Source organism: Rhinatrema bivittatum, unplaced genomic scaffold (assembly GCF_901001135.1).
Source record: "Rhinatrema bivittatum unplaced genomic scaffold, aRhiBiv1.1, whole genome shotgun sequence".
Taxonomy (NCBI): domain Eukaryota; kingdom Metazoa; phylum Chordata; class Amphibia; order Gymnophiona; family Rhinatrematidae; genus Rhinatrema; species Rhinatrema bivittatum.
Window position 1 is genome coordinate 152977 of NW_021820716.1, and position 22332 is coordinate 175308.

The following is a 22332-nucleotide window of genomic DNA, read 5'->3' on the forward strand; positions in this document are numbered from 1 at the left end:
AGGAGCACAGTGGCTCGAAAGGAGCTTTCATCAACTGAGTTAAAGCCACACTGAGGTCCCAGGACACAGCAGAAGGCTTCAAATGAAGCAGACCTCATATGAGCTGTATAACTATAGGGTGTACAGAGATGGAATTATCTTCTACACCAAAGTGATATGTGCCAATCGCACTCAGATGAACCCTGAATTTGTCTTCAAACCAGCTTCCAAAAGGTGTGGAAGGTAGTCAGTTTTTGTGGAGAGCAGCAGAAAGGATCTAAGCCCTTTCTTTACACACATGGAAAACCTCCTCCACTTCAGTGTGTAAGACTTCCTAGTGGAAGACTTTCTGGAAGCTACAAGGACTTGAGACACATCCTCTGACTGATCAAGTGGTTGTAGGATCAACCCCTCAATATCCAGGCTGTGAGCGATAGGGCTTGGAGTTTGGGATGCTGCAATCCTCCCCGATCCTGGATGATGAGATCTGAGGAATTGCCCAGCCTGATTGGTTTCCTGATGCATATCTCACCAAGAAGTGGAAACCAGACTTGTCTCAGCCAGTGGGGGACTATGAGAATCATAGTCTACTTGTCCTCGCAAAGCTTCAAAGTCTTTGAAGCTTTGCGAGGACAAGTAGACTATGTCTACTTCAACTACCAGTGGAGTTGAAGATTACGCCTACAGGCGACCTGCACTCCAATGGTGGATGAAGGCATCTGAAGCTGATCTGCTGTGTGTCCTGTACAGGGAGTAAAACTGAGGAGCTTTTTTGTTCCAAGGCTCAGTGAACAGATCTACCTCCAGGCTTCCCCACAAGCAGAAGATCTGATTTGCCACTCCTTGGTTCAGAGACTATTTGTGGGGTCAGAAGGAATGATTTAGTTTGTCTGCAATCACTCTCTAATCCGGCCAGAAACATGGCCCTAAGCACCACTCCATGGGAGAGGACCCATGACCATATCTGGATCACTTCCTGACACAGAAGATATGACTCCATAGCTCCCTGCTTGTTGACATAGCAAACTGCCACTCGATTGTTGGTCCGTATCAGCACAATTCTGTTGGACAGCAGATTTCTGAAGCTTATAGAATGTACCTGATTTCCCAGAGCTCTAGGAAATGGATTTAGGCAGTTGTTCCTGGGCAGACCACAGACCCTGGATGTGGAGCCAGGCATGGGGGATGCACCAGCTTTAGTTGTGATGCCCCCAAAGTGTCCCCATGGTGAGAAGTGCCAATCCTACATGAATACCTAGCATTCGCCACGGTCTCCACCGGTCCCAATGCACGCCACAGATCCTCCTCCTGGTTCCAAAGAGGATCCAGTCACACTTCCTGGGTCCCAGTCGGTCTTGGCATTGGTGCTCTTTGAAGAGGAGTTGGAGAGGTGTGTGAAGCTGGCTGTATGGGTCCTCAGCATTGGGGCACAGATGGCACCAGGGATGGCACCATCCCTACTTGAGCCACTGCTAGAATCTATGTACGCGCTTAATGGCATGTTATTGATGCAGCCAATATCTGTACTCAGGGTGGCATTAACACCCAGCGGGGCATCAGTGGCACCACCAGCCGATCCAGTGCTTGTCCCTGGTTCCTTGGAGAAGGAAGCTCCCCCAGTAATGGGGCAACACCGGGGTCCAAGCCCCCATGGCCAGTTGAGTCAATTTCCATATGGCTGACCTTCATAGAACATAAGAACATAAGGCTTGCCATACTGGGTCAGACCAAGGGTCCATCAAGCCCAGTATCCTGTTTCCAACAGTGGCCAAGCCAGGTCACAAGTACCTGGCAGGATCCCAAGGGGGTCCCATAAGATTCCAAGCTGCTTATCCTAAGAATAAGCAGTGGATTTCTGCAACTCTCCCTTGTTAGTCAACTTTTCCTCCAGGAACTTGTCCAAACCTTTTTTAAATGCAGCTATGCTAATAGCTTTCACCACATCCTCTGGCAACAAATTCCAGAGCTTAATTATGCACTGAGTAAAAAAATATTTTCTCTTATTAGTTTTAAATGTATTACCCAGTAACGTCATTGAGTGTCCCCTGACAGTGAGGACGAAGATGCTTATGACCTAGGGAGGATGACTCCTCCAATGTTTTCAAATACTGATCAGATGGACTCCCCTCACAACTGTCTACTCCCAAAGACAGAAGGAAGTCTCCCCCAGAAGACCTCTCCTTCACAGTTTTGTCAGGGTGCTGGCAGAATCCATCCTGTTTGTTTAAGACTGAGGAGTTTACCCGGCACAAGATGCTGGATATTCTCCAGTACATGGAGCCACCCAAAGAGATTATGGAAGTCCCAGTGAGGGCAACCCCTCTGTTCCTCCCATCAGTAGGAAGGCAGATATGATTTCTCTCGTTCAGAAGGCTCTTGGATTCAACAAGCTTCAGCTGCCACAATTGGTTGTGGTCAAATCTATTCTTTAGAAGGCCAAGCACATTATGACCCTTTCCTCGGCACCTCCGGGGAAGGATCAGAGGGCCACAGATGCTCTTGGGAGGAAAGTGTTTCAGGGTGCCCGCATAGTGGCCTGCCAGCTCTAACGAACCAGTATATGTGGGACATCCTGAAGCAGGTGCAGGAGGTGGCACAGTAAGCTGCAGGACACCCTCCAGTCAATGGGGCATAAGGGCCTGGAGTGAGGAAAACATGGGGTCTGGCTGACCTATATTTTCAAGAGTGCATCGAAGGTCACTGCTGCAGTGATTGGTGCCCTTAGAGTCACATGGCTGTGGGCCTGAGACCTCCATCATGAAGTGCAAGAACAAATTGCACTGGAGAGAATCTCTTTGGAGATAAAGTGAAGGACGCAGTGACCCAAATCTGGGACCACTATGCAACGCTCCAACAACTTTTAGCTGGCCACCCAGGACCTGTCCTCTGCCAGAAGATCCTCTGTTTGGGCACATGAAGCCTTTCGCCCACAGAGATATCTTCCACCTCCTTCCCATCAGCAAGCCCCCTGTAGCTGTCCCTGGCAACAGAGCCCCCCCCCCCCCCCCCCCCAAGCCCCAGCAGGCACCTCAGTCATAGAAAAAGAAACATAACGGCAGAAAAAGACAGTATGGCCCATCTGTCCAATTAATTTACCATTTAAAGATCCCCTGTATTCTATGCTTTCTTGAATTCAGATACTGTTTTTGTCTCCACTATCTCTGCTGGGAGGCTGTTCCACACATCCACCACCCTCTCTGTAGAGAGATATTTCCTAAGATTACTCCTGAATCTACCCCCCTTTTACCCTCATCTTATAACCTCTCATTCTAGAGCCTCCTTTCCATTGAAAAAGGCTCACCTCCTGTGCATAGAAACCTTTGAGATATTTGAATGTCTCTTTCATGCCTCCCCTATCTCGCCTTTCCTCTAGGGTACGCCTGTTTAGATCTTTAAGTCTATCCTCTTATACTTTAGAATGAAGATCATTGACTTTTAGTAGCCAGCCTCAGTACAGACCCCATCCTGATAATATCTTTTTGAAGGTGTGGTCTCCAGAATTGTACACAGTATTCAAAGTGAGGTCTCCCCAGGGACCTATACAGGAACAATATCATCTCCCTTTTTCTGCTGACCTTTCCTCTCCCTATGCAGCCACACATCTTTCTGGCTTTTACCTTTGCTTTATCTGTTTGGCCACCTTAAGAATGTCAGGTCCTGCTCTTCCTTTGTGCTTATAAGAATTTTACCTCAAATATTGTACCTTTCCTTCTGGGGAAGGGATTTTGAATGTATTGTAGGGAGCATAACCATGTCTGCCATACCTGGGACAATGGATCCTCTGGTCATGTGGAGAATAGGGTTCTACATGAGCCGGTGGCCCAGTGTAACCTCAGACCAGTGGGTTCTGGCCATCATCCATGGTGGTACAGATTAAACCTATTGAGTACCCTGCCAAATTACCAGAGTCCCTTTTGGGATCTGGTACACATGTTGCAGATCTCTCCAACCTCTTAATGGCTAGAGTGGCGAGTCCATTCCATCAGGGCAAAGAGGGTGAGATTTTACTCCCAGTACTTCCTGATTCCAAAGAAAACAGGACTCCTCCATCTTATCCTAAACCTGAGGGCCTTGAAAAAAAGTTTCTAAGAAAAGAAAAGCTCAAGCTGGTTTCCTTGGGCATCTTTGATTTCCTTCTTGCAAAAAGGAGACTGGCTTTGCTCCCTTTATATAAAGGACACAAACTCTTATCTAGATCTTCCCCAGTCACCAACGTATCTCCAATTCATGGTGGGGAAACAGCACTTCCAGTACTGCATTTTGACATTTGGGCTAGCATTAGCCCCACATGTCTTCACAAAATTCTTAACCATGGTGGTGGTGCAACTTCACAAGCTAGGAGTCCATATTTTCCCCTATCTTGATTGACTGGTTAAGAGCTCCTCTCAGGCAGGAATAATAGGGACAATGCGTTCAACCATCCAGGTTCTGGAGTCTCTAGGGTTCGCCATCAACTACCCCAAGTCCCATCTCAGCCCTTCACTGCATTTGGACTTCATTGGAGCCCTCCTAGACAGCTCAGGACAAGACCTTCCTGCCCCAGTAATAGGCCATCAATTTGATGACTATCGTGGCATAGATTCATGTGAGCCAGCAGGTTTCAGCATGACACGTTGAGGCTTTTGGGTCATATGGCTGAAACAGTATATGTCACTCCCTTGGTCACATTTGCACATGTGGAGATCCCAATGGACCCTAAGGTCCCAGTGGCAACAAACCACATGGGATCTATGGGATTGCATCTGAGTCATCCATACCTCCAGGTCTTTGTCCTGAGGCAGGTAAATTCCAATCTGGAATGGAGGGTATCTTTCCAAATTCCCCAGGTCCAAATTATGCTTATGACAGATGTGTTCACCCTGGACCGAAGACACAGGAACAGATGGCACTGTCAATGTCAATGGCTCAGTGTCCATCAGTGCGGCTCTGAGGTCCCTCAATGACAATGGATCATCTTAGCCGGTCTGAAGAGTTGCTCCATCTCGACAAGCCTGATTTTACATCCTTTTGGGGTCATCTGGGTGCACTTGCTGCAAGCCCAGGTGTTATGTGATGCCCCAAGACAGAGGACACATCTATCAATGGGTCCATGATAGACTTGAAACCTCATGCACAGAGGGCACCACAAACCTGGACGCATACTTCTTGAAATAAAAGGGATGCAATGTCGAAATAGATGGTGGTGGCACTCAACGGCCGACAACCATTGAGTGCACTGCCATCCCTGGGTTCAATTGCGAAATAAAACATACCCCAAAACATTGAGAAACCTGGCTAGCAAAGATAAGGGGAGAATCGGAGGGGGGAAGGGAGGGGACACTGTGTTGACCATGCAATCCTGTGAAAAAAGTTAACTTCCTAAGAAGTACAGTAGATATTTTGCCGTAAAACACAAGGCCCCGTGGAAAAGGAGACTGAGGGGACGCTATGTGGATGCATGGTATAGTGCATGCTCAAGCATACTCAGAGAGCCTCAAAGTTCTAGAAACTGACATAAGTTTTCCATGCTGGGCTCCATCAGATGATGTCACCCATGTGTGAGGACTGCCATCCTGCCTGCCTCGGAGAAAAGAAATTCTTGGTCAGCAGCAGGGAGAGAGATGTAAGGCAGGGGGATTCTGCTTAATATTTTTATTGTTCTGACTTCAGTCCACCAAAATGAACTCAAGTATTTAACAAGAAAAATGTCATTTTCCCACAGATTTTCTTCCCTGATAAACACTTGGGGGGGGGGGGGGGGAGAAGAAAATGAAGATCCCTAGCTATAAGACTAGGGAAAACATACAATCATGGATCATTAACTGGTTAAAGGGAAGAAAACAATGAGTGGGATTGAATGGCTAGTTCTCAAATTAGAAAGGGATACACAAAGTGCTCCAAGGGTTGGTACAAGGTCTGGTACTATTCAATTTGTTTATAAATGATCTAGAAGGAGAAACATGCACAGAAGAATTCACAGATGATAGCAAACTTGGGAACTTGGCATCCAAATAGAATTTAATATAGAGTAGTGTAAAGTGAGAGTAAGTAGTGCAAAAGTGAGTAGTGCAAAGTGGGAGAAAAAAATCCAAACTATCAGTACACATTCTGGAAAACTGCTATTGAGAGGGATCTTGGAATTACTGTGGAACACATGCTGAAACCACTGGCATAATGTACAGCAGCAGACAAAAAAAGCATAGACTTAGTTTGGGGGGGGGGGGGTCATAGAGGGGCAGCATCCCCTCATGCTCCAGGTACTGGTACTAAATAGACTCCCTTCTCGACTGCCAATATGACACCACTATCCCTTGCTTCTTCCTCACCTCCAAACTAAGCAGGCAAACTACACCTATGCAAAAAGTGCCAATTGTATGTTAGGAATAATTTGGAAAATCATCTGACAAATACAAAATATATTATCATGCCTCTTTATGGAGCTCTGTTGAGACCACACCCCGAGTACTGTGTACAGCTCCGGTTGCTCCATCTCAAGAAGGATGTGGCAGAGCTCAAGGTGGTACAGAGAGGGCGATCAGAATGGTGAGAGGATTAGAGATCTCATACAAAAGGCTATAAAAAAAAAAGTCTTAGCTTGAAAGAGAGACAATTCAGACAGGGGACATGATAGAAGTCTACAGGATCATGAATGAAAAAGAAAGCCACAAATAAGTGGTTTAGTGTCCAAAAATACTAGAACCAGGGGCATCCAATAAAACTGTATGCTAGCAGTTTCAAGACAAGAAAGTATTTTAGTTAGCTGGTAGTTAAGCGGTGGAATCTGCTGCCACTAAATGGAATCATAGCAAGAAGCATAGCAGGGTTTAAGAGGTGTCTGGGTGCATTCCTTGAAGAAAAGGAAATAAACATATTAGAGATTGAGTGGACGTCAAGTGGCTTTATAGTGTTACAGATCTACATGGAGCATTTCAATTAATTCTGTTTTTTTATCTGGTGACTCTGGGGCCACTGTTGGAGACAGGATGCTGGACTAGATGACCACTAGTCTGACACTGCTTGGCATTTTTAGGGGTGTGTCTACTTGTTCCACTGTAGTAACAAGAATTACTAGAACCAGATCCTGACTTGAAATGATTGTGTGTGATCTGACTCGCAAAAGCAGTTTCTGTAACTAAGCTCACTGCATTCCTCCTTGATGTGTATGGCATAGGACTCAACAGCAGGAAGCAAGAGACAAACTGCTCAGTCACAGGCTGGAGCACAGGAACCTCCATGTACTCTATTTGGAACTTTTAGGGAAGAAAAAGCACCACTCAGTTAACCACCCTTTCTATATTAAGTGCTTTTCCTCATTGCAAGTTTGAGGCCATGTATCATCTAGCACTTATATACAAAAACAGACATGCTTATTACTCATAGTTCAATCCCTTGGATAGGGTAGCTAATTTTAAAGATAAAATGTCACACCTCCCTAAAAGTGCTTTGTTGACCCTACCTTCCCCCAGTTATTGTCCTGTTAGACATGCTACAGCAGCACAGCCAGAGGGGATGGCGAGAGCTCAGCTTGCAGGGCTCATTCTCAAAGCAAAGCCAGAAAATGATAAACTATATGAAAACAAGCCCAACAGTGCTACCCTTTGAAAGTCATGTGGTCTTCTTTGAAAAAGGAATGTACTTTAATGCTGAACATGTACTGGGTTTGGTTCCTATCCACATCACTTACTCCCTATATCCTTTAGCAAGTCACTGTAGGACACGTGACATGTTTTACAACATTCTGGCAAACAAAAGCAGTTACCAAGGGCACAGTACCGTACATGCTTGAGCTGCCAATTTCCTTTGCTATTACTAAGCTTGTTTATCACATTGCATACTTAACAGCTTGTGTTTACCAAAAAAATAAATAGGAGCACATGCAGCTATTATTCTAGATCTGGCTTGGCATACAGAGCTAATAATTCTAACTTGCGATTATGCACTGGTCATCCTTTAGGAGTTGCTTTTCCTACTGAAATCATTTCTTCCTTTCAAGACCTCAGCTTGGCAGCACCAGGAAGCACAAAGTAACAAATCCGAGTTCAAAGACAAGTTATAGGCAAATAAACACAAACATAGCCTTTCATTTTAAAACAGCTTGTTTTATTTAGAAATGCAGTTATATACATAGACAATTAAAATTAAATTAAACTTTGTACAAATATTAATACTATCTTCACACCCACTGCAATGTACAGGATACCCAGAAGAAAAAAAGTAAAATGATTAATGACATGCTGCACCCACCAATACAGCAAGATTTTTATCAAAATCCCACTGTATTCTGCAAATATTCCACAGTGGTGCAACTCTTCAATTTAAATAGAAAATGTGCGTCAACCAGGAAAGCTCTCCAGTCACTCCATAAACAATCAGCAGCAGGAACACTGCACCACAGAGAATCCCGCCACATGAGTCAGGCATTTTTAAATATCTTACAGTTCAGAATTAAAGATCTAATGTTGCCTTCCTGGAAAACCATGTTCCTTTCCTCCTCCCAGAGAAGCAAAGCAACTTATACAAAAAAATAAAAGCATTGGTTAGAACAAAACAAAAGAATACTTGTACTCTAACATATCCACTGGCACAAAGGAGGTTTCAGGTATCCTTTCAAAAACGGAAGGAGGATGGACTAATTGTTTTGATTACAATTACTAACCAACTGCATTCTGGAGATCAGTTCTACAAGGACATTTGGAGACAGGATGTTCTTTCCCAGGGCCTCTATATCACTGCTGACTGTATGGCTATAGGAAGGCCTAGTTTGCAGTGTTCTTTTAAGGCAAAACAAAAAAACGACAGCCCTATCCTCCTCCATTGTCCTGTAAACTAGGGAAGACCAAAACACCTTCACTCTTCAGAGGCAAATAGAGGTTTAACTTTCCATAATTTTAAGAAAAAATGCTTCATGCTTTTCTGTAAAGAATGGATAATTATGTCATTTTTTCCTTATCTGACTAGATCAGTGGTTCCCAAATCTGTCCTGGAGACTCCCCAGCCAGTCAGGTTTTCAGGATATTCACAATGAATATGCATGAGAGAAAATGTGCATGCACTGCCTCCATAACATGCAAATTTTCTCATGCATATTCATTGTGGATATCCTGAAAACCCGACTGGCTGGGGGTTCCCCAGGACTGGGTTGGGAACCACTGGGCTAGATAGTTCAGCTATACAATGCTCTGAAAAGGCCTTTTGGTGCTAACTCAGTGCAATAACCATATCAGCAATAAGATTTCAAACAAACCAGTTACTATCTTTGTATCCATTTTCTTCCTGATAGCTTTCTTGCTGAGCTCAGCTCCAGGCTCTCTGGAACTGTCAATGGAAACCATGTACAGTTTGGTCATTTTGGAACTGCAAATCTGTAATGCCTTCAGGAGAGAGAGGACTGAAAGACCTAGAGTAGGTTCTGGATAGGTCTCACTTTTAAGTGTCTAAAGAGAAGAACCAAGGAACTGCATTATAGGGAGTAATTTTCTAGCAGTCCTCATAAATTTTAAACTAAATGCGCATAAATTATATCAATTTTCAAAGGGAAAGTATGCACATATTTTCCCTATGAAAATTCTCCCACCAAAACTACCTGGAAATAATTACACTTATGTATCTGTGCACAGATGTTTTCTGGGAAAACATTTACATATATACTTTTGAGAATGCAAAAGAGTGTACGTAAGTACAAATCCCTTCCCAATTTTGCAACCGGGAACGTATATGCTCACTGTGGATAAACATATGTACATACAGTCTATACTCTTAAGTTTACCCATATATTGGGCAGACAATTTTTTTTGTTTTTAACAGGCCATTTCCACAGGTAAAGTAGTGTTTTACCTTTGGAAATGGCTTTGAAAATTACTCTCATGGAGGCCAACATTTGAAACTATAAATTGAAAATTATCTAAACTGTCTGCAATAGCATCTCCTTGCCTCTTTCCTTTCTTCTCTCAAAGAGCTTCTACAGCCAAGTGTAAGGCAATGTATTCCATGCACTGCAATGATCATCTCCAACTAATGAATCATTTAATAAAATATAGTTCCAGCTATCCCAGATTTAGCCGGCCCAAACACGCAGGTTATATAGCTATTTGAGGTAGAGGCCATATTCCTATAGGTTTCTGATTCACAAAATAAAACAAAAACCGAAATGGTCTATTTCTGTAAAACTGACACATGGATATATTAGATTTTATTAAAACCAATCAGTGGGAACCCAGTCTATATTATCATATAGTTCTCCAAAAACAAATAGTGCATGGGTTGCCTTGGTGGTTCACAAACCAATATGCCTGATGGCCATGTCCATTGGTGAACACCTTATCTACTGGATCATCATGCATATTATCAGGGCAAAAAAGGGAATGTAAGAAAATGGATAGTTGAAACAGAACTAAATATTTATAGACAAGTGAACATTTCACAATGTAATGCTAGTTATACCTCCATCTACTGTAGACTTCACAGTTAAGCATTAACTGATCTGTTCTTCATCCATTGCAAATTCTAATTTTATGGAGGTAATATTTTGCTTGTGCACCTTTAGCCATTACCTATTAAAAGTGTACCTTTTTAGTACCAGCTATGACCAGCAATAAATTAGATATGTATAAAAATATTGCACATTTCACAGAAAGATGTTAGTCCGTAACAATATTTACTAATGTTTTCAAAACAAATTATAGATTTTGGTAGTCAATGTCGTTCCACATCAGAACAAAGATCACTAATATATTTTGGCCTGGGTTCCCCAACCTATGCTTTCATTCAACTCATCAAATTATAAGCCCGTAAAAGCTGCAACATTTTCTAGGCATGGATGGATTTTGGTGGGGGAAATCAAGAAACTTCCAACTAATGTAATATGTATGTGACCCAAATATCTCTAACCTGGATGTCCTACCCATGTCTACTCATGATTTAGGCAGGTCAAGAAAAACATGCGTTCAGCTCAGAGTTAAACTCAGACATACAGAAAATTAAAGCTCTGAAAGCTAAGAATAAGCCGAGCAACAATTTATCCATTTGTGTCCCATATCTACACTATAATCCTTGCAAGAGGAAATCTGACTGAATGATGTAAAATATTCTAACAGAGCTATAACCACTGGATGTAAAATTCTGGCCTGAGTTGCGAAGCCAAGCTAAATTGAGGTTTTGAATTGTCTGGTTTAACCACTTCTATATTCTTACAGAAATCTTAAGAAAAGCCATTGTTTTAGAATCATGGGCAGAATTTACTTACAATGCATGTTCAAATAAGGCACAGTAAAATTATATTTTCAGCCTATGCATGAGCCAAGAAAGCACATTTTCACTTACCTGTAACAAATGTTCCCATGGACAGCAGACTGCAAGTCTTCACAAATGAGTAATGTCTGACAGCTCCAATCGCCAGCATATTTTCACAGAATCTAAATTTTCTGAAAATGTGCAGGATTATCCAAGACACAACTGTTGCATAAGGCCCTCAGGTTTTTTGTTTTTTTTAATCATAGCTAATATGAGAAGTAAACTCCTAGGAAAGGAAGATGGATTCTGTGAGGTTTTCCATCCTGCTGTCCTCAGAGTACGCCTGCAACAGGTGTAAACTTTTGTCCAAGGACAAGCAAATGTTGGAGTCCTCACATGTGGGGAATCACTAACTACAAGTTGTCTAACAAAAAGGGGAAAATACAACATGAACAGTGCCAATGGGCATAAAAATGTTTTTGTTGGCAATAGGCCATTTTTAAATATTTACATTTTTTTTCTAGAAGGCAACCTGGAAATAAAAAGAATGGGCCCTGGGGGACTGGAGTTGGTTTCTAAACCTTTCAGGACAGACCAACCAAACCTGTCACATCAGGAGTCCCTGTCCAAACAATGAATTGTGACTGCATGGTCTGAACTCAATATCACTGCTTTGCACATCTCTTCCATGGAGGCTGATCTTAGGTGGGCCACAGGCACTCAGATGATTCTGACACTGAACCTTACCTTCCAGAGTTGAGCCTGCCTGGATTTAAGTGAAAGAGATGCAATCTGCTACCCTATTAGACAGGTTGTGTTTGGCTATGGAAATTCCAGACCTAGTTGGGTAAAAAAAAAAAAAAAGCCATCACCCCCCCCCCCCCCCCAAAAACAAAAACCTAGGTGAACTTTCTAAGGGCTTCAGTCTGCTCTAGACAGAGGGCTAAAACTCTCTTGTAGTCCAAACTATGTAAGGCCTAGTTTCCTTTGTGGATATGTGGCTTGGGAAAAAATACTAAAGGACAATTGACTAGTTAAGGTGAAGTCTGACATCTTAGGAAGGAACTTGGGATTTGTATGCAGAAATATTCTATTATGAAAAATACTTAGCATAAGATGGATAAGTCACTAAAGCCTGATGTTCACCAACTATGCATGCTGGAGTGACCACCAAAATATGACCTTCCAAGGACTTCAGCTCACAGAAGTCTAATGGCTTAATTTGTGTTTCATCAGCTGGGATAGTACCACATTGAGGTACCAAGCCACAGTGGTAGGTTTGATGGGAGGCTACAACAGAAGCAAACCTTGCATGAATCTGCACAGAGTTAGATTTACTTTTATATGGTGGTGATAAGCACCAAGTGCACAGGGTTAATCTCAAGGCTGGACTCAAATGTAGAAGGTATTCAAGCAATTTTTGGGCAAAGCAGGAAAGGATCTAGGGCCCTTCTCTCACACTAAAAGGCAAACCTCATTTAAACCATATGAACTTCTAGTGAAGTTTTTTCTAGAAGCCAGGACCAGAGATACTTCATCAGGCAGATTCAGGGAACAGTACTACCGTCCAAAAAACTAAGTTGTGAGGGCCAAGGATCTGACATTGCAATGGAGTAATATTCCCTAACTCTGTGTGATAAGTGGGGGAAAATTCCCCCTATTGAATTGGACTCTGATGGACAAGTCCTGAAGAAGTGGGAACCAAATATGCCTCTGCCAATAAGGACCAGTTCTTCCATTAGACAAACTAGGTGGTCATCTAGGGCACCAAAATTGAAGAGGGCTGGGGGGCAAAAACCTTGGAAACCTCCAGGTGCCTCCTATCCACTTTAAGGCACACAAGAGAAGGGAATGAATGCTGGGTAGATGGCAGCTGGAGACAGAGCAACCTGCGTTGGCAGGGGAAGAAAGGGAGTTGTGGAGAGAATGCTGGGTTGGCAGAGAAAGAGGATGCTGCTAGGCAGGTGAGTGGCGAGCGAAGTGTTGTAGAGAGGGTGCTAGACTTGTGGAGAAAAAGGACATTGGACAGGTGAAGGTGGGATGGAGAAGATTAGATTCAGGGCAGGACAGTATGTTGGGTGCTGCAAAAAGAGGGGCAAAGATTGGGGTGATGCTGGTATGCGTGAGAGTAGGGGGTGAGGAGAGAAAGGATGTTGGATAGAGAGAGAGAGAGAAGGGATGCTGAGCAATGTGGCCAGGGGGGCAAAGATGGAGATGCAGGACTTGGCATCAAGTGAGAGGAAAAAGGTGGCTTCTATGCCAGAGCTGTTGCTGATAGGCATTCTAGGCAATCATTTAATTTTGGACACTTACCTAACAACTTTCCACTAGTCTTGGGGCTATGAGGATCATGCTCACTGTCAGTTTCAAGAGAATCTTCATTAGAGAATAAGAATATATGTACAGAAAACCCTTTCCCCAAGCCAGGGAGAAGGCAAACAAGGCTAGTTTATCTATCGATCCCCTTCTCAATCAATACTGAAGGGTCACCTTATTCAGAGAAGATGCAAATAGATCCACTTTAGCTGTTCTCCATTTGTGTAAAATATGGTGCTTTCTCCCCCCCCCACAGACCACCTGGACGTACCTACTCAGTTTGTCTGCTAGGATATTCTCCTTACCTGGCAGGTATGTGGCTCTCAGGGCCATCTCCTTCAAAATAGCCTAGTCCCACATCCTTTCTGCTTTTTAACAAAGGTGGTACAATCCTGTTCTACCCTGCTTGTTTATGCAGAAGAGATACCCAATTGTCCATTTGCACTATGATGATTTTGTTGGCCAACTAAAGGCCCTGGGTATAGATCCTCTATTTGTCAGCTCCCCAGCCCAAGTTGGATGTATCTGTGCTTAGGACAATTTGTATGCAAGGAATATGTAAGAATTCCTTTTGTGATATTTGACTGGATCAGCCATCTGGACAAGAAATCCCTGAGCTGGTGGGTGACTTGGACTGTCTCCGTGTCTGAGTGGCTTGCAGCCACTGATCTTAAGAGTACACTGAATTTGTCTCATGCAGGGATGTGCCAACCGTTACATGTATTCTTGATACCATTAGGCCCAACATATTCCATGCTGATGCCTGCTGACTCTCTCTTTTAGCTTCCACAGCACACAAGTGAAGGCCCTTTTCTTGTGGAAGAAAGGCTTTTGCCCATGTCTAACAGAGCTCCTTTGAACTCCAACTGAGGTGAGGGACTCGGGTGGGATGTGGGATAATTTATGACAAACTAGCAACTCCAGCACCCAATTGGTTTTGTGCATGGATTTGTTCACACGTTCCTGAGATATGCTCTTGACTAACCAACTATCCAGATAGAAAAAAATTCAACCCCTGTATGTGTAAGCATGCTGGATACGAAGAGGTCCACATTCAAAAGCCATTTAAATGGATTACACAATCGGGCGGATTTTAAAAGCCCTGCTCGCCGGCGCGCCTATTTTCCATAGGCCGCTGGTGCACGCAGAACCCAGGGACGCGCGTAGGTCCCGGGGTTTTGGACGGGGGCGGGGCCGAACGACGCGGCGTTTTGGGGGCGGGACCGGGGGCGTGGTTTTGGGCCGGGGTGTGGCCACGCCCTTCGGAACCGCCCCCGGGTCGGGTCTCGGCGCGCCAGCAGGCCACTGGCGCGCGTGGATTTACGTCTCCCTCCGGGAGGCGTAAATCCATGGATAAAGGTGGGGAGGTTTTTTTTTAGATAGGGCTGGGGGGGTGGGTTAGGTAGAGGAAGGGAGGGGAAGGTGAGGGGAGGGTGAAAGAGAGTTCCCTCCGAGGCCGCTCCGATTTCGGAGCGGCCTCGGAGGGAACGGAGGCAGGCTGCGTGGCTCGGTGCACGCCGGCTGCCCAAAATCGGCAGCCTTGCGCGCGCCGATCCAGGATTTTAGAGGATACGCGCGGCTATACGCGTATCTTATAAAATCCAGCGTACTTTTGTTTGTGCCTGCTGCGCAAACAAAAGTACGCGATCGCGCAGTTTTTAAAAATCTACCCCAACAGTTATAAGTCTTAGTGGCAAAAATGGCATTTTCAACCACTTATCAGGCTAAATTCTAACTGGATAACAAGTTATCTTGCTAAAATGTAGTTGGATAAATTGGGGGCAATTCGGAGAGGGCAGAAGGCATTCTGGGGAGAAGTAGAATTAGCTGGATAAGTTTATCCAGCTAAGATAACCAGGTATATTCAGCAGTGCGACTGCATTGCTGAATATACCCTGCTAGTTAGCCAAATAAGGTTATCTGGCTAACTAGCCAAGCCGCACAGCAGCTGAAAATGGACCTCTTTGTGAATACTCATGGTGTGGGTTGCAAGGCCAAAAGGCAGAATGCAGTATTAGAGGAGGTGCTTTCCTATTATAAATGTGACACTTTCTGTGGCTTGGATGAATCTCTAGATAGGTACATGCATTCTTCAAATCTAAAACAATCTCTCTTTTGAAAAAAGGATGCTCAGGGAAACCATCTTGAATTTTTCTTTTACTAAATACTTGTTCAAGGCCCTTAGGTCTAGGATGGGATAAGTCCTCCCTTTTTCTTTGGTTATCAGGAAATACTTGAGTAAAATCCCCACCCTCTTTCCTCTTGTGAGATGGGTTTAACTAAAGATGAAATCTGTACCTAGTTCAAATAATGCTGAGAATCCAGTTGTCAGGTTATACTGGGCCAACAGTTTACATATAACCTTAATCTCCCCTCCCCCGGGGAGGTTCTCTGGAACAGACATTTGGATATTGGCTATATTTTTCTATATCCAATCAAATCCCCATTGCACATTTTGACTGAGGGGCTGACTTTGGCTTAGGATCCTCTGCTGACTTGGATGAAAGCAAGGTCCCTGTTGTCAGGAGCAAGGGAGTACAGCATGCCGCCTCTTTGGAGGAAAAGCGTCTGACATCCCACATTAAGACTTTCTGGATGATGTAGTGGGCATGTTAATAGTGAATGAAGAGATACTAAAAAGTACGGAGATGTCTTTTATACGATCCACCACTTCCTTGACCTTATTTATGAATAGATTCTCTCTTTTGCAGAGAACATCAACAAGTTTGCCCTACATATCTAGTCTAAAGTTTGAAGCCTGCAGAAATAAGATGCCATCTCAAAATCATTGCTGTTTAATAAGGGTGGCAATGTGTATGAGGAATGTTTTATGGGGTTTTTTTTCTGAATACTCTTACTGCTTCCGTTAACATTTAAATTAAAAAAAAAAAATCATCACGTCAAGCACATCAAGTGCTTTCTACTCTCCTGACTTATCCACTAGTACTTTCAGGTCATCAGACATCTTTCTAAGGAAGATCTTAGAGGTCCCTGATCTTTTCATGAATGTAGTGCAATGTTGATCATAATGGTTGGTAGGATACTATATGGGACATTGGCAAAGCATTCTGATAACATTTTCTCCCAAGTGTGTCAAACATATGAGATCTTCTCAGAGGGCAATGAAGAGTCTGTCTTAGACCTCGGCCTTTGAGAAAGCAGATTTAACTACTACAGATTAGTGTGATAGCTGTTTGTCAAATCCAGGAGCCTTCTAGATGAAATACATCATGTCTGCCTTCCTATTCACTGGAGATGGGGAGAAGAGGAAGGTCTTCCACATTATCATCAGAACCTCAAGGATATCCTTTGGGAGACTGAGAAATTAGGTGACATCCAAAAGAGTTTTACCCTGGGCTCAGCTGCCTCCACCAAATCAAAGGGAATGTCCTTAAAAATTTGCTTCACAAAATTAGCAAAGAAGTCGTCCTCAGGTACAGACTTCTTACTTTCCAGTGGAGGAAACAGTAGGGGAGGCCTGTAGATTCATCCTGCTTAGAGAAATCCCAAGATCCATAAATTATACCCCCAAGAACCTTCAGACTCTGAATCAGATATTTGCATTAGTGACATGGTCTGAATGTGAACCTGTCTCTTCATCAAAATCTCAGAGGGTCCAAGTTGGCTGAGGAGCCGTGGACCCCCAATACCTCTGTGCGTCAGGTAGGCTTCCCCTCCCAATGCACTCCAGATAGACATGGAATGGATGTCCTCACTACAAAATGTCCCTCTAGCCATTGGCATAATGCTATTGATTGCCAGTGCACAGAGTTTTTCAGTATAGCCTGGACCTCTGTATCTACTAATTTTGTTGCTGCTAGTAAACAAAATTAAGCCAGTTGACACTTCAAAGCCTCCTCGATCATTTTGTTCAGCTCCTCCTCAAACTACCAATGCCAACATGGGGTAGGAGGCAAAAGGAGAGATCATATCTTCCTGAGTCACTTGAAGTATGGCAAAGATAAACTTGGGTCCTTGTAGACTGATACATTCCCCCAGACTCTTGAAGTTGAGCTACCTTCACTGCAAGGAAACTTTGGAGAACATAGCATCTTGCTGCTCTCATCACAACGCATCGCCTAAGACAGATGGTGCTTCACCACCTTTGTTCAGTGCTCAGCATCAGTGTCCCTTGCTGCAGATACTGATGAAGCAGAATCATTTACTTTCATCAGGCAGGAGGATGCTCCATCTCCACAGCCTCTATTGGGGCTTGATGTCTATGAAGCTCAATGCTTTCTTGATGTCTATTCAATACCAGGGTCGGTGCAGGTCTTGGTCCCTTCAATATCTATGTCTCCACTGCCAATGCAGATGGCACAAAAAACAATCAATCCAAAGAGCTTTTCCATGAACTCTGATGCTATCGAATCCGAGCAGAGTCATCTTCCTCTGTGAAGCATCAAGACAAGTCATGCCCCAGGCACAGAATACACCTGTTAAGGTGGTCCATTATGGAAATGGTGCGCCTCTACTTGGGACACTTCATAAAGCTTCCAGTCCTCTTCTCTTTGGTGGACACAATGAAAAATAGCTGATGCAAAATGAAAATGCCACCACGATGCACTGGTATCAGTTGTGGAAAAATGAAAACTTTAAAAAACAGAACAAAAAACTTAAGGATACTAAGAGGATAGAGATGAAATGTCAAAAAAGACAGCCCCATGTGAAGAGATGCTGGAAGAATCTTACCAACTGCAAGTAAACAGATTTTGAATGTGACTGACCAGCTCAGCATAAAAGTGAAACTGAGGGCAGCTCCACATGACTGCTATAACATGGGACAATCCCACACATGTTCAAGAATTATTGAAACATCTAGAAGCTGAAGTCATGCTGCTGACTGGAGCACTATCTGACATCACCCATCTGTGAGGACTAACAACTTGCTTGTTCCTTAGAGCAAACCTCACAAAACTCGACTCTAAAATGAAAAACATCTTCTCATCCTGTACTGATCATATTGTAAGGGATTGAGCATCAACAAGAAATTAACTCAACTAGAAGACAACTGCTGAATCAACTCCAGGACCCAACAGGGTTCTTGCCATTAGGATCTTTGGCCTTCTAAGTCTCTGAACTTCAGTTTCTAACATGCATTTCTTCAACATTTATGGTGGGTCTAAGATTTATCAATCTGGACCTACATTCATATATGCATGCAAAATGGGAAATACATGAATTCAACATGCATATCAATTCCCAAATATAACACAAAAGTCAGAAACATGGCAATGGTCACAAGTCATGATAGTGGGAGGTCTATAAATAAGTTATAGACCAAAACATGTATTTCAATTTTCAATTTATTCCTCCATAAACATCTTGCTTTTTCTAGACCTTCTTTAGGACTTAGAAGGCATATGGCAACAGTTCACGTTCTGCTTACCACCACAAACCAATCCAAAATATACAATCCTCAAGCAGGTTTCCTTGTTTCTCATTTTAGATAGAAACATATTTAGGAAGAAAAAGCTAGAAGCAGGACAGGACAATCTGAAGGGGATTTCTCCTTTCCCTCCTATTCTTATTTGCACTAAATCTCAAAAGGCTTAGCAAACACAGGGAAAGTATATGGAAAAGGCAAGACATCATGAGATAATTTCCTCATCTCTTCCAGATAAAATTGTGTTTTAACTATTTCTATTTTCTAATTTTTGGTTTTCTAATCCCTTTGAAATCTGAATGGTATGGGGATATTTGCTGGTATATTATTTTTATGTTTCTCATCAACATAAGCTTTTCTTGCAAATTCAGATTTAACTTGAATACAGCAAGTGGAACATGTCCACTTTTGCTATATTGGACCAATATTTGTTTAAAAACGAAAAGCTGCCAGCAGTTTGCAAACTCCTGATGTTGGACTCTGTACTATCTCAATGAAAATGCCCCTTGTTAAGTTTCACAGATTGAACCACACTGTCTAAAATGCTTCCCTTTCTATCCCCCCCCTCCCCAGCCTATGTCACTGTTGAAGTTTTGTCAGCTAAACACATTTCTCCAGGCACAGTTGTCATAGTAAGTGTAAGTCTTTCTTCTAGTCCAGACTGCACAATGAACTTTGGCTAAAATCGGACAGCTTTTTTTCCCCTTCTAAACTGGAGACTCCTGATAATCCCTTCAGTAAAGAAGATACCTGAACCCAGGAAAACAATCAAGATGTGTGAACATTTCATAATGCCTGGCTTACTTCTTTGGTACAGAAATTTTCACATGGTCAATGTCCATTATGTGAAATTCTGTGCAATAAGAACATAATTAAACAGTGATGGTAATTCGCTAAAGGAAATTAGGAAAAAAATAGAGTCAGCTGCCAACCACCATTACTAACCAATGTGATCCTATCTACCTTAAGTTTCAACAGAACTGGCTCCCTATATAAAATAAAAAGGGGATATCAAGGGCATATAAAAAGCATGAGCTTGGGGGGGCGGGCTCACTGGGTGCTATCATATTTGTGGTACAAATTTGAATGAAATTAAATGAATGGTTCAAAAATAAAGGGGAGGGACACAAATGGACTTGATCATATAAGGCCAGTTTCCTTACAGAAATGAATGCAATAAGGACTCGGCTTTCAAGGAACCAAGGTCATATTACAGCCAGTGAGGTGATCCATCCATAAACCCAATATGCCCTGTCCTAGTGTACCGATGAAGTAGAGATCAACTTTAATATGAAGCCTTCATAAAATATGAAAAAAAGTTACCAAACTCCCTGCCCCCCTGCCCCCAAAAAAGCAAATAATCTCACACCACTGATTCTACAGAGACCAGTCTGAAAATCTAAAAGTCGTCTGCTTTAAAATAAACTGTTGCATTTTTAGTTGACTTTTAGAATACAACCTCTATTACATACTTGATATGAAGAAAGGAGAATGGACAATGTCCATGGAATCTACACATTAAATAATAAATGTAAAAGTAGTGTGATAAGAGCTTAGAGGAATATAACTATTCCCTCCCACAGGTGATCTGTTTTTAACACAGCTATTTTAAATACTAAACCGTATCAGTAGCTGTTATATCTGAATACAAATAAAATTCAGTGCTCTGTAGCAATACAGTTCACACTAAGAATTTGGTAAGCTCTCTTCACTCACAGAACTTTTCATATTTGGTGAGAATGAAACCATTAGGATGTTAACTATATCATTTTCTACACTTCCACATCCCAAAGGGAAAACATCAGGAGCAGCAATAAATCTGAAGTTTTGGAACAAGCTGCAGTAGCAAAATAGTAGTAACATTACTATTTCCTACTGCTTTTCTGGAATACATATCTCTTTAGTCATATAGTTTAATCATTGAGGAATACAATCTCTAGTTACAGCAATAATTCCCACCACGGACCCATTTCTAGGAGTTTAGCAGACCATCAAGAAATTATAATGATTTGAACAAGATAATTACCTAGTTCACTGTTTATTTTGTTAAATATAGCAAGCAGATTGCTCTATTAACCAGTGTACGCCTTCACTTCTAAAGGATACAAGAAGCAACCATTGCTGCTGCAGTCTCTACTTTTTATAGGTTTCAAATTGAACAACTTGATAAAAGTATACAGCTGGGAAAATGCTGTATATCTGGCTTGTTCTGTGTACATGTGCTTGCATGCCAATTATTCAGCATGGTACCACTCTACAATGGGATTGCATCTGTTCAACATGGACTCAACTAAATCCATGAAGGGACATGGCCTCGGAAGATTATAAGTTCCAGAAACCAGTTCAGAGCTCTTCTTTGTACACAGGATCACTACTGAAGCACACAAATACTCTATACTTCAATTGAGGAATTATAAGAGACAGAGCAACAATTTAAAAAATTTCAAGTTTTCTAATCTCCCTCCCAATTCTTCAACAAGATACTCTTACCTCTAATGAACAAGGGGAACACCTTTTTAGTGGAAGCAGAGTAACTGTTTACAAGAAAATTTCCCATTTTCATTCTATGCAGTCAAGATTTGTCCTAATTTTCCCAGGGAATAGAGGGAATGTAAAAATGTTTTCAAAATCATGTGAAAACAAACTTAGTTGGAAGAACAGCTTAGTGGTATTTTAAAATTTTAACCCTGAGTCCTACTAATCTGTGAATCCATTTTGCCTATTTAGTATGAGCTACCAAACAAATGCCTCTAATTTTGATCTTTCATGTCACCACTAGACATCACATTGCTATCATTCTAATCTCAGACTTTAGATTCCCACTTTAGCAGCACATTATGCAGATGGGAAGGACTAGCAATCTGTTTTGTGCCTAGGAGCAAACATGGAGCTAAACTTGATGCTGTCTGCCACTACGAATACAGAGCTGCTTGCAAGAAGCGACAAGCTGGTGAGGAAGGTGGAAGGCACAGTAAACACAGCAATGCCATGTGCTGCTTTGCCAGCTGGCTGGGTGCAAATGGAAAGATTTCAATAACTCTGCTCAAGCTTTATGCTTTGGGAACAGCAAAGCCAGTTGGATGGCAGATCAAGCATAACATTTTGAGGGCTCTTCATCTGAAACAAGCAGGCCGTGGGATGTCAGTCTTTTGGAGTATTTGATGGAGGGAGATGTATAATTGTCCTTAAGTTCTCTGTAGCTGGGATGAAGAAACTGGAATTATGCCAATCTGTAGGGGCACTAGATGAAGAGGCATTGGTAAGTCTTTAGGTTCTTCAGCAGGTTCTCCAGAGAGGTGTGACTGCTGTAGTGCCAAGAACAAAGGAAGGAAAATAACTGAAACCCTCTAAACAGCCAGGTACAGGCAACAGAGCTCATGCTTCTTTTAGCAATGGAATATCTGAGGGAAAAACACACAAAAAAAAGTTAAACTACTGCAATT

At 42.6% G+C, this 22332-nt stretch overlaps 1 protein-coding gene across 1 annotated transcript in view; it reads right to left on the reverse strand.

Annotated features, from left to right (window-relative positions):
* Positions 1-15062: 15062 nt before the first annotated feature.
* The window catches only part of LOC115082003 (sushi domain-containing protein 6-like), a gene marked incomplete at its 5' end in the record, with an annotated part of 39828 nt that continues 32558 nt past the window's right edge, over positions 15063-22332 (reverse strand). The window contains one exon of the mRNA XM_029586264.1: positions 15063-22290. Within this exon, the coding sequence (XP_029442124.1) occupies positions 22265-22290 (26 nt within the window). The remainder of the gene's footprint in view (positions 22291-22332) is intronic.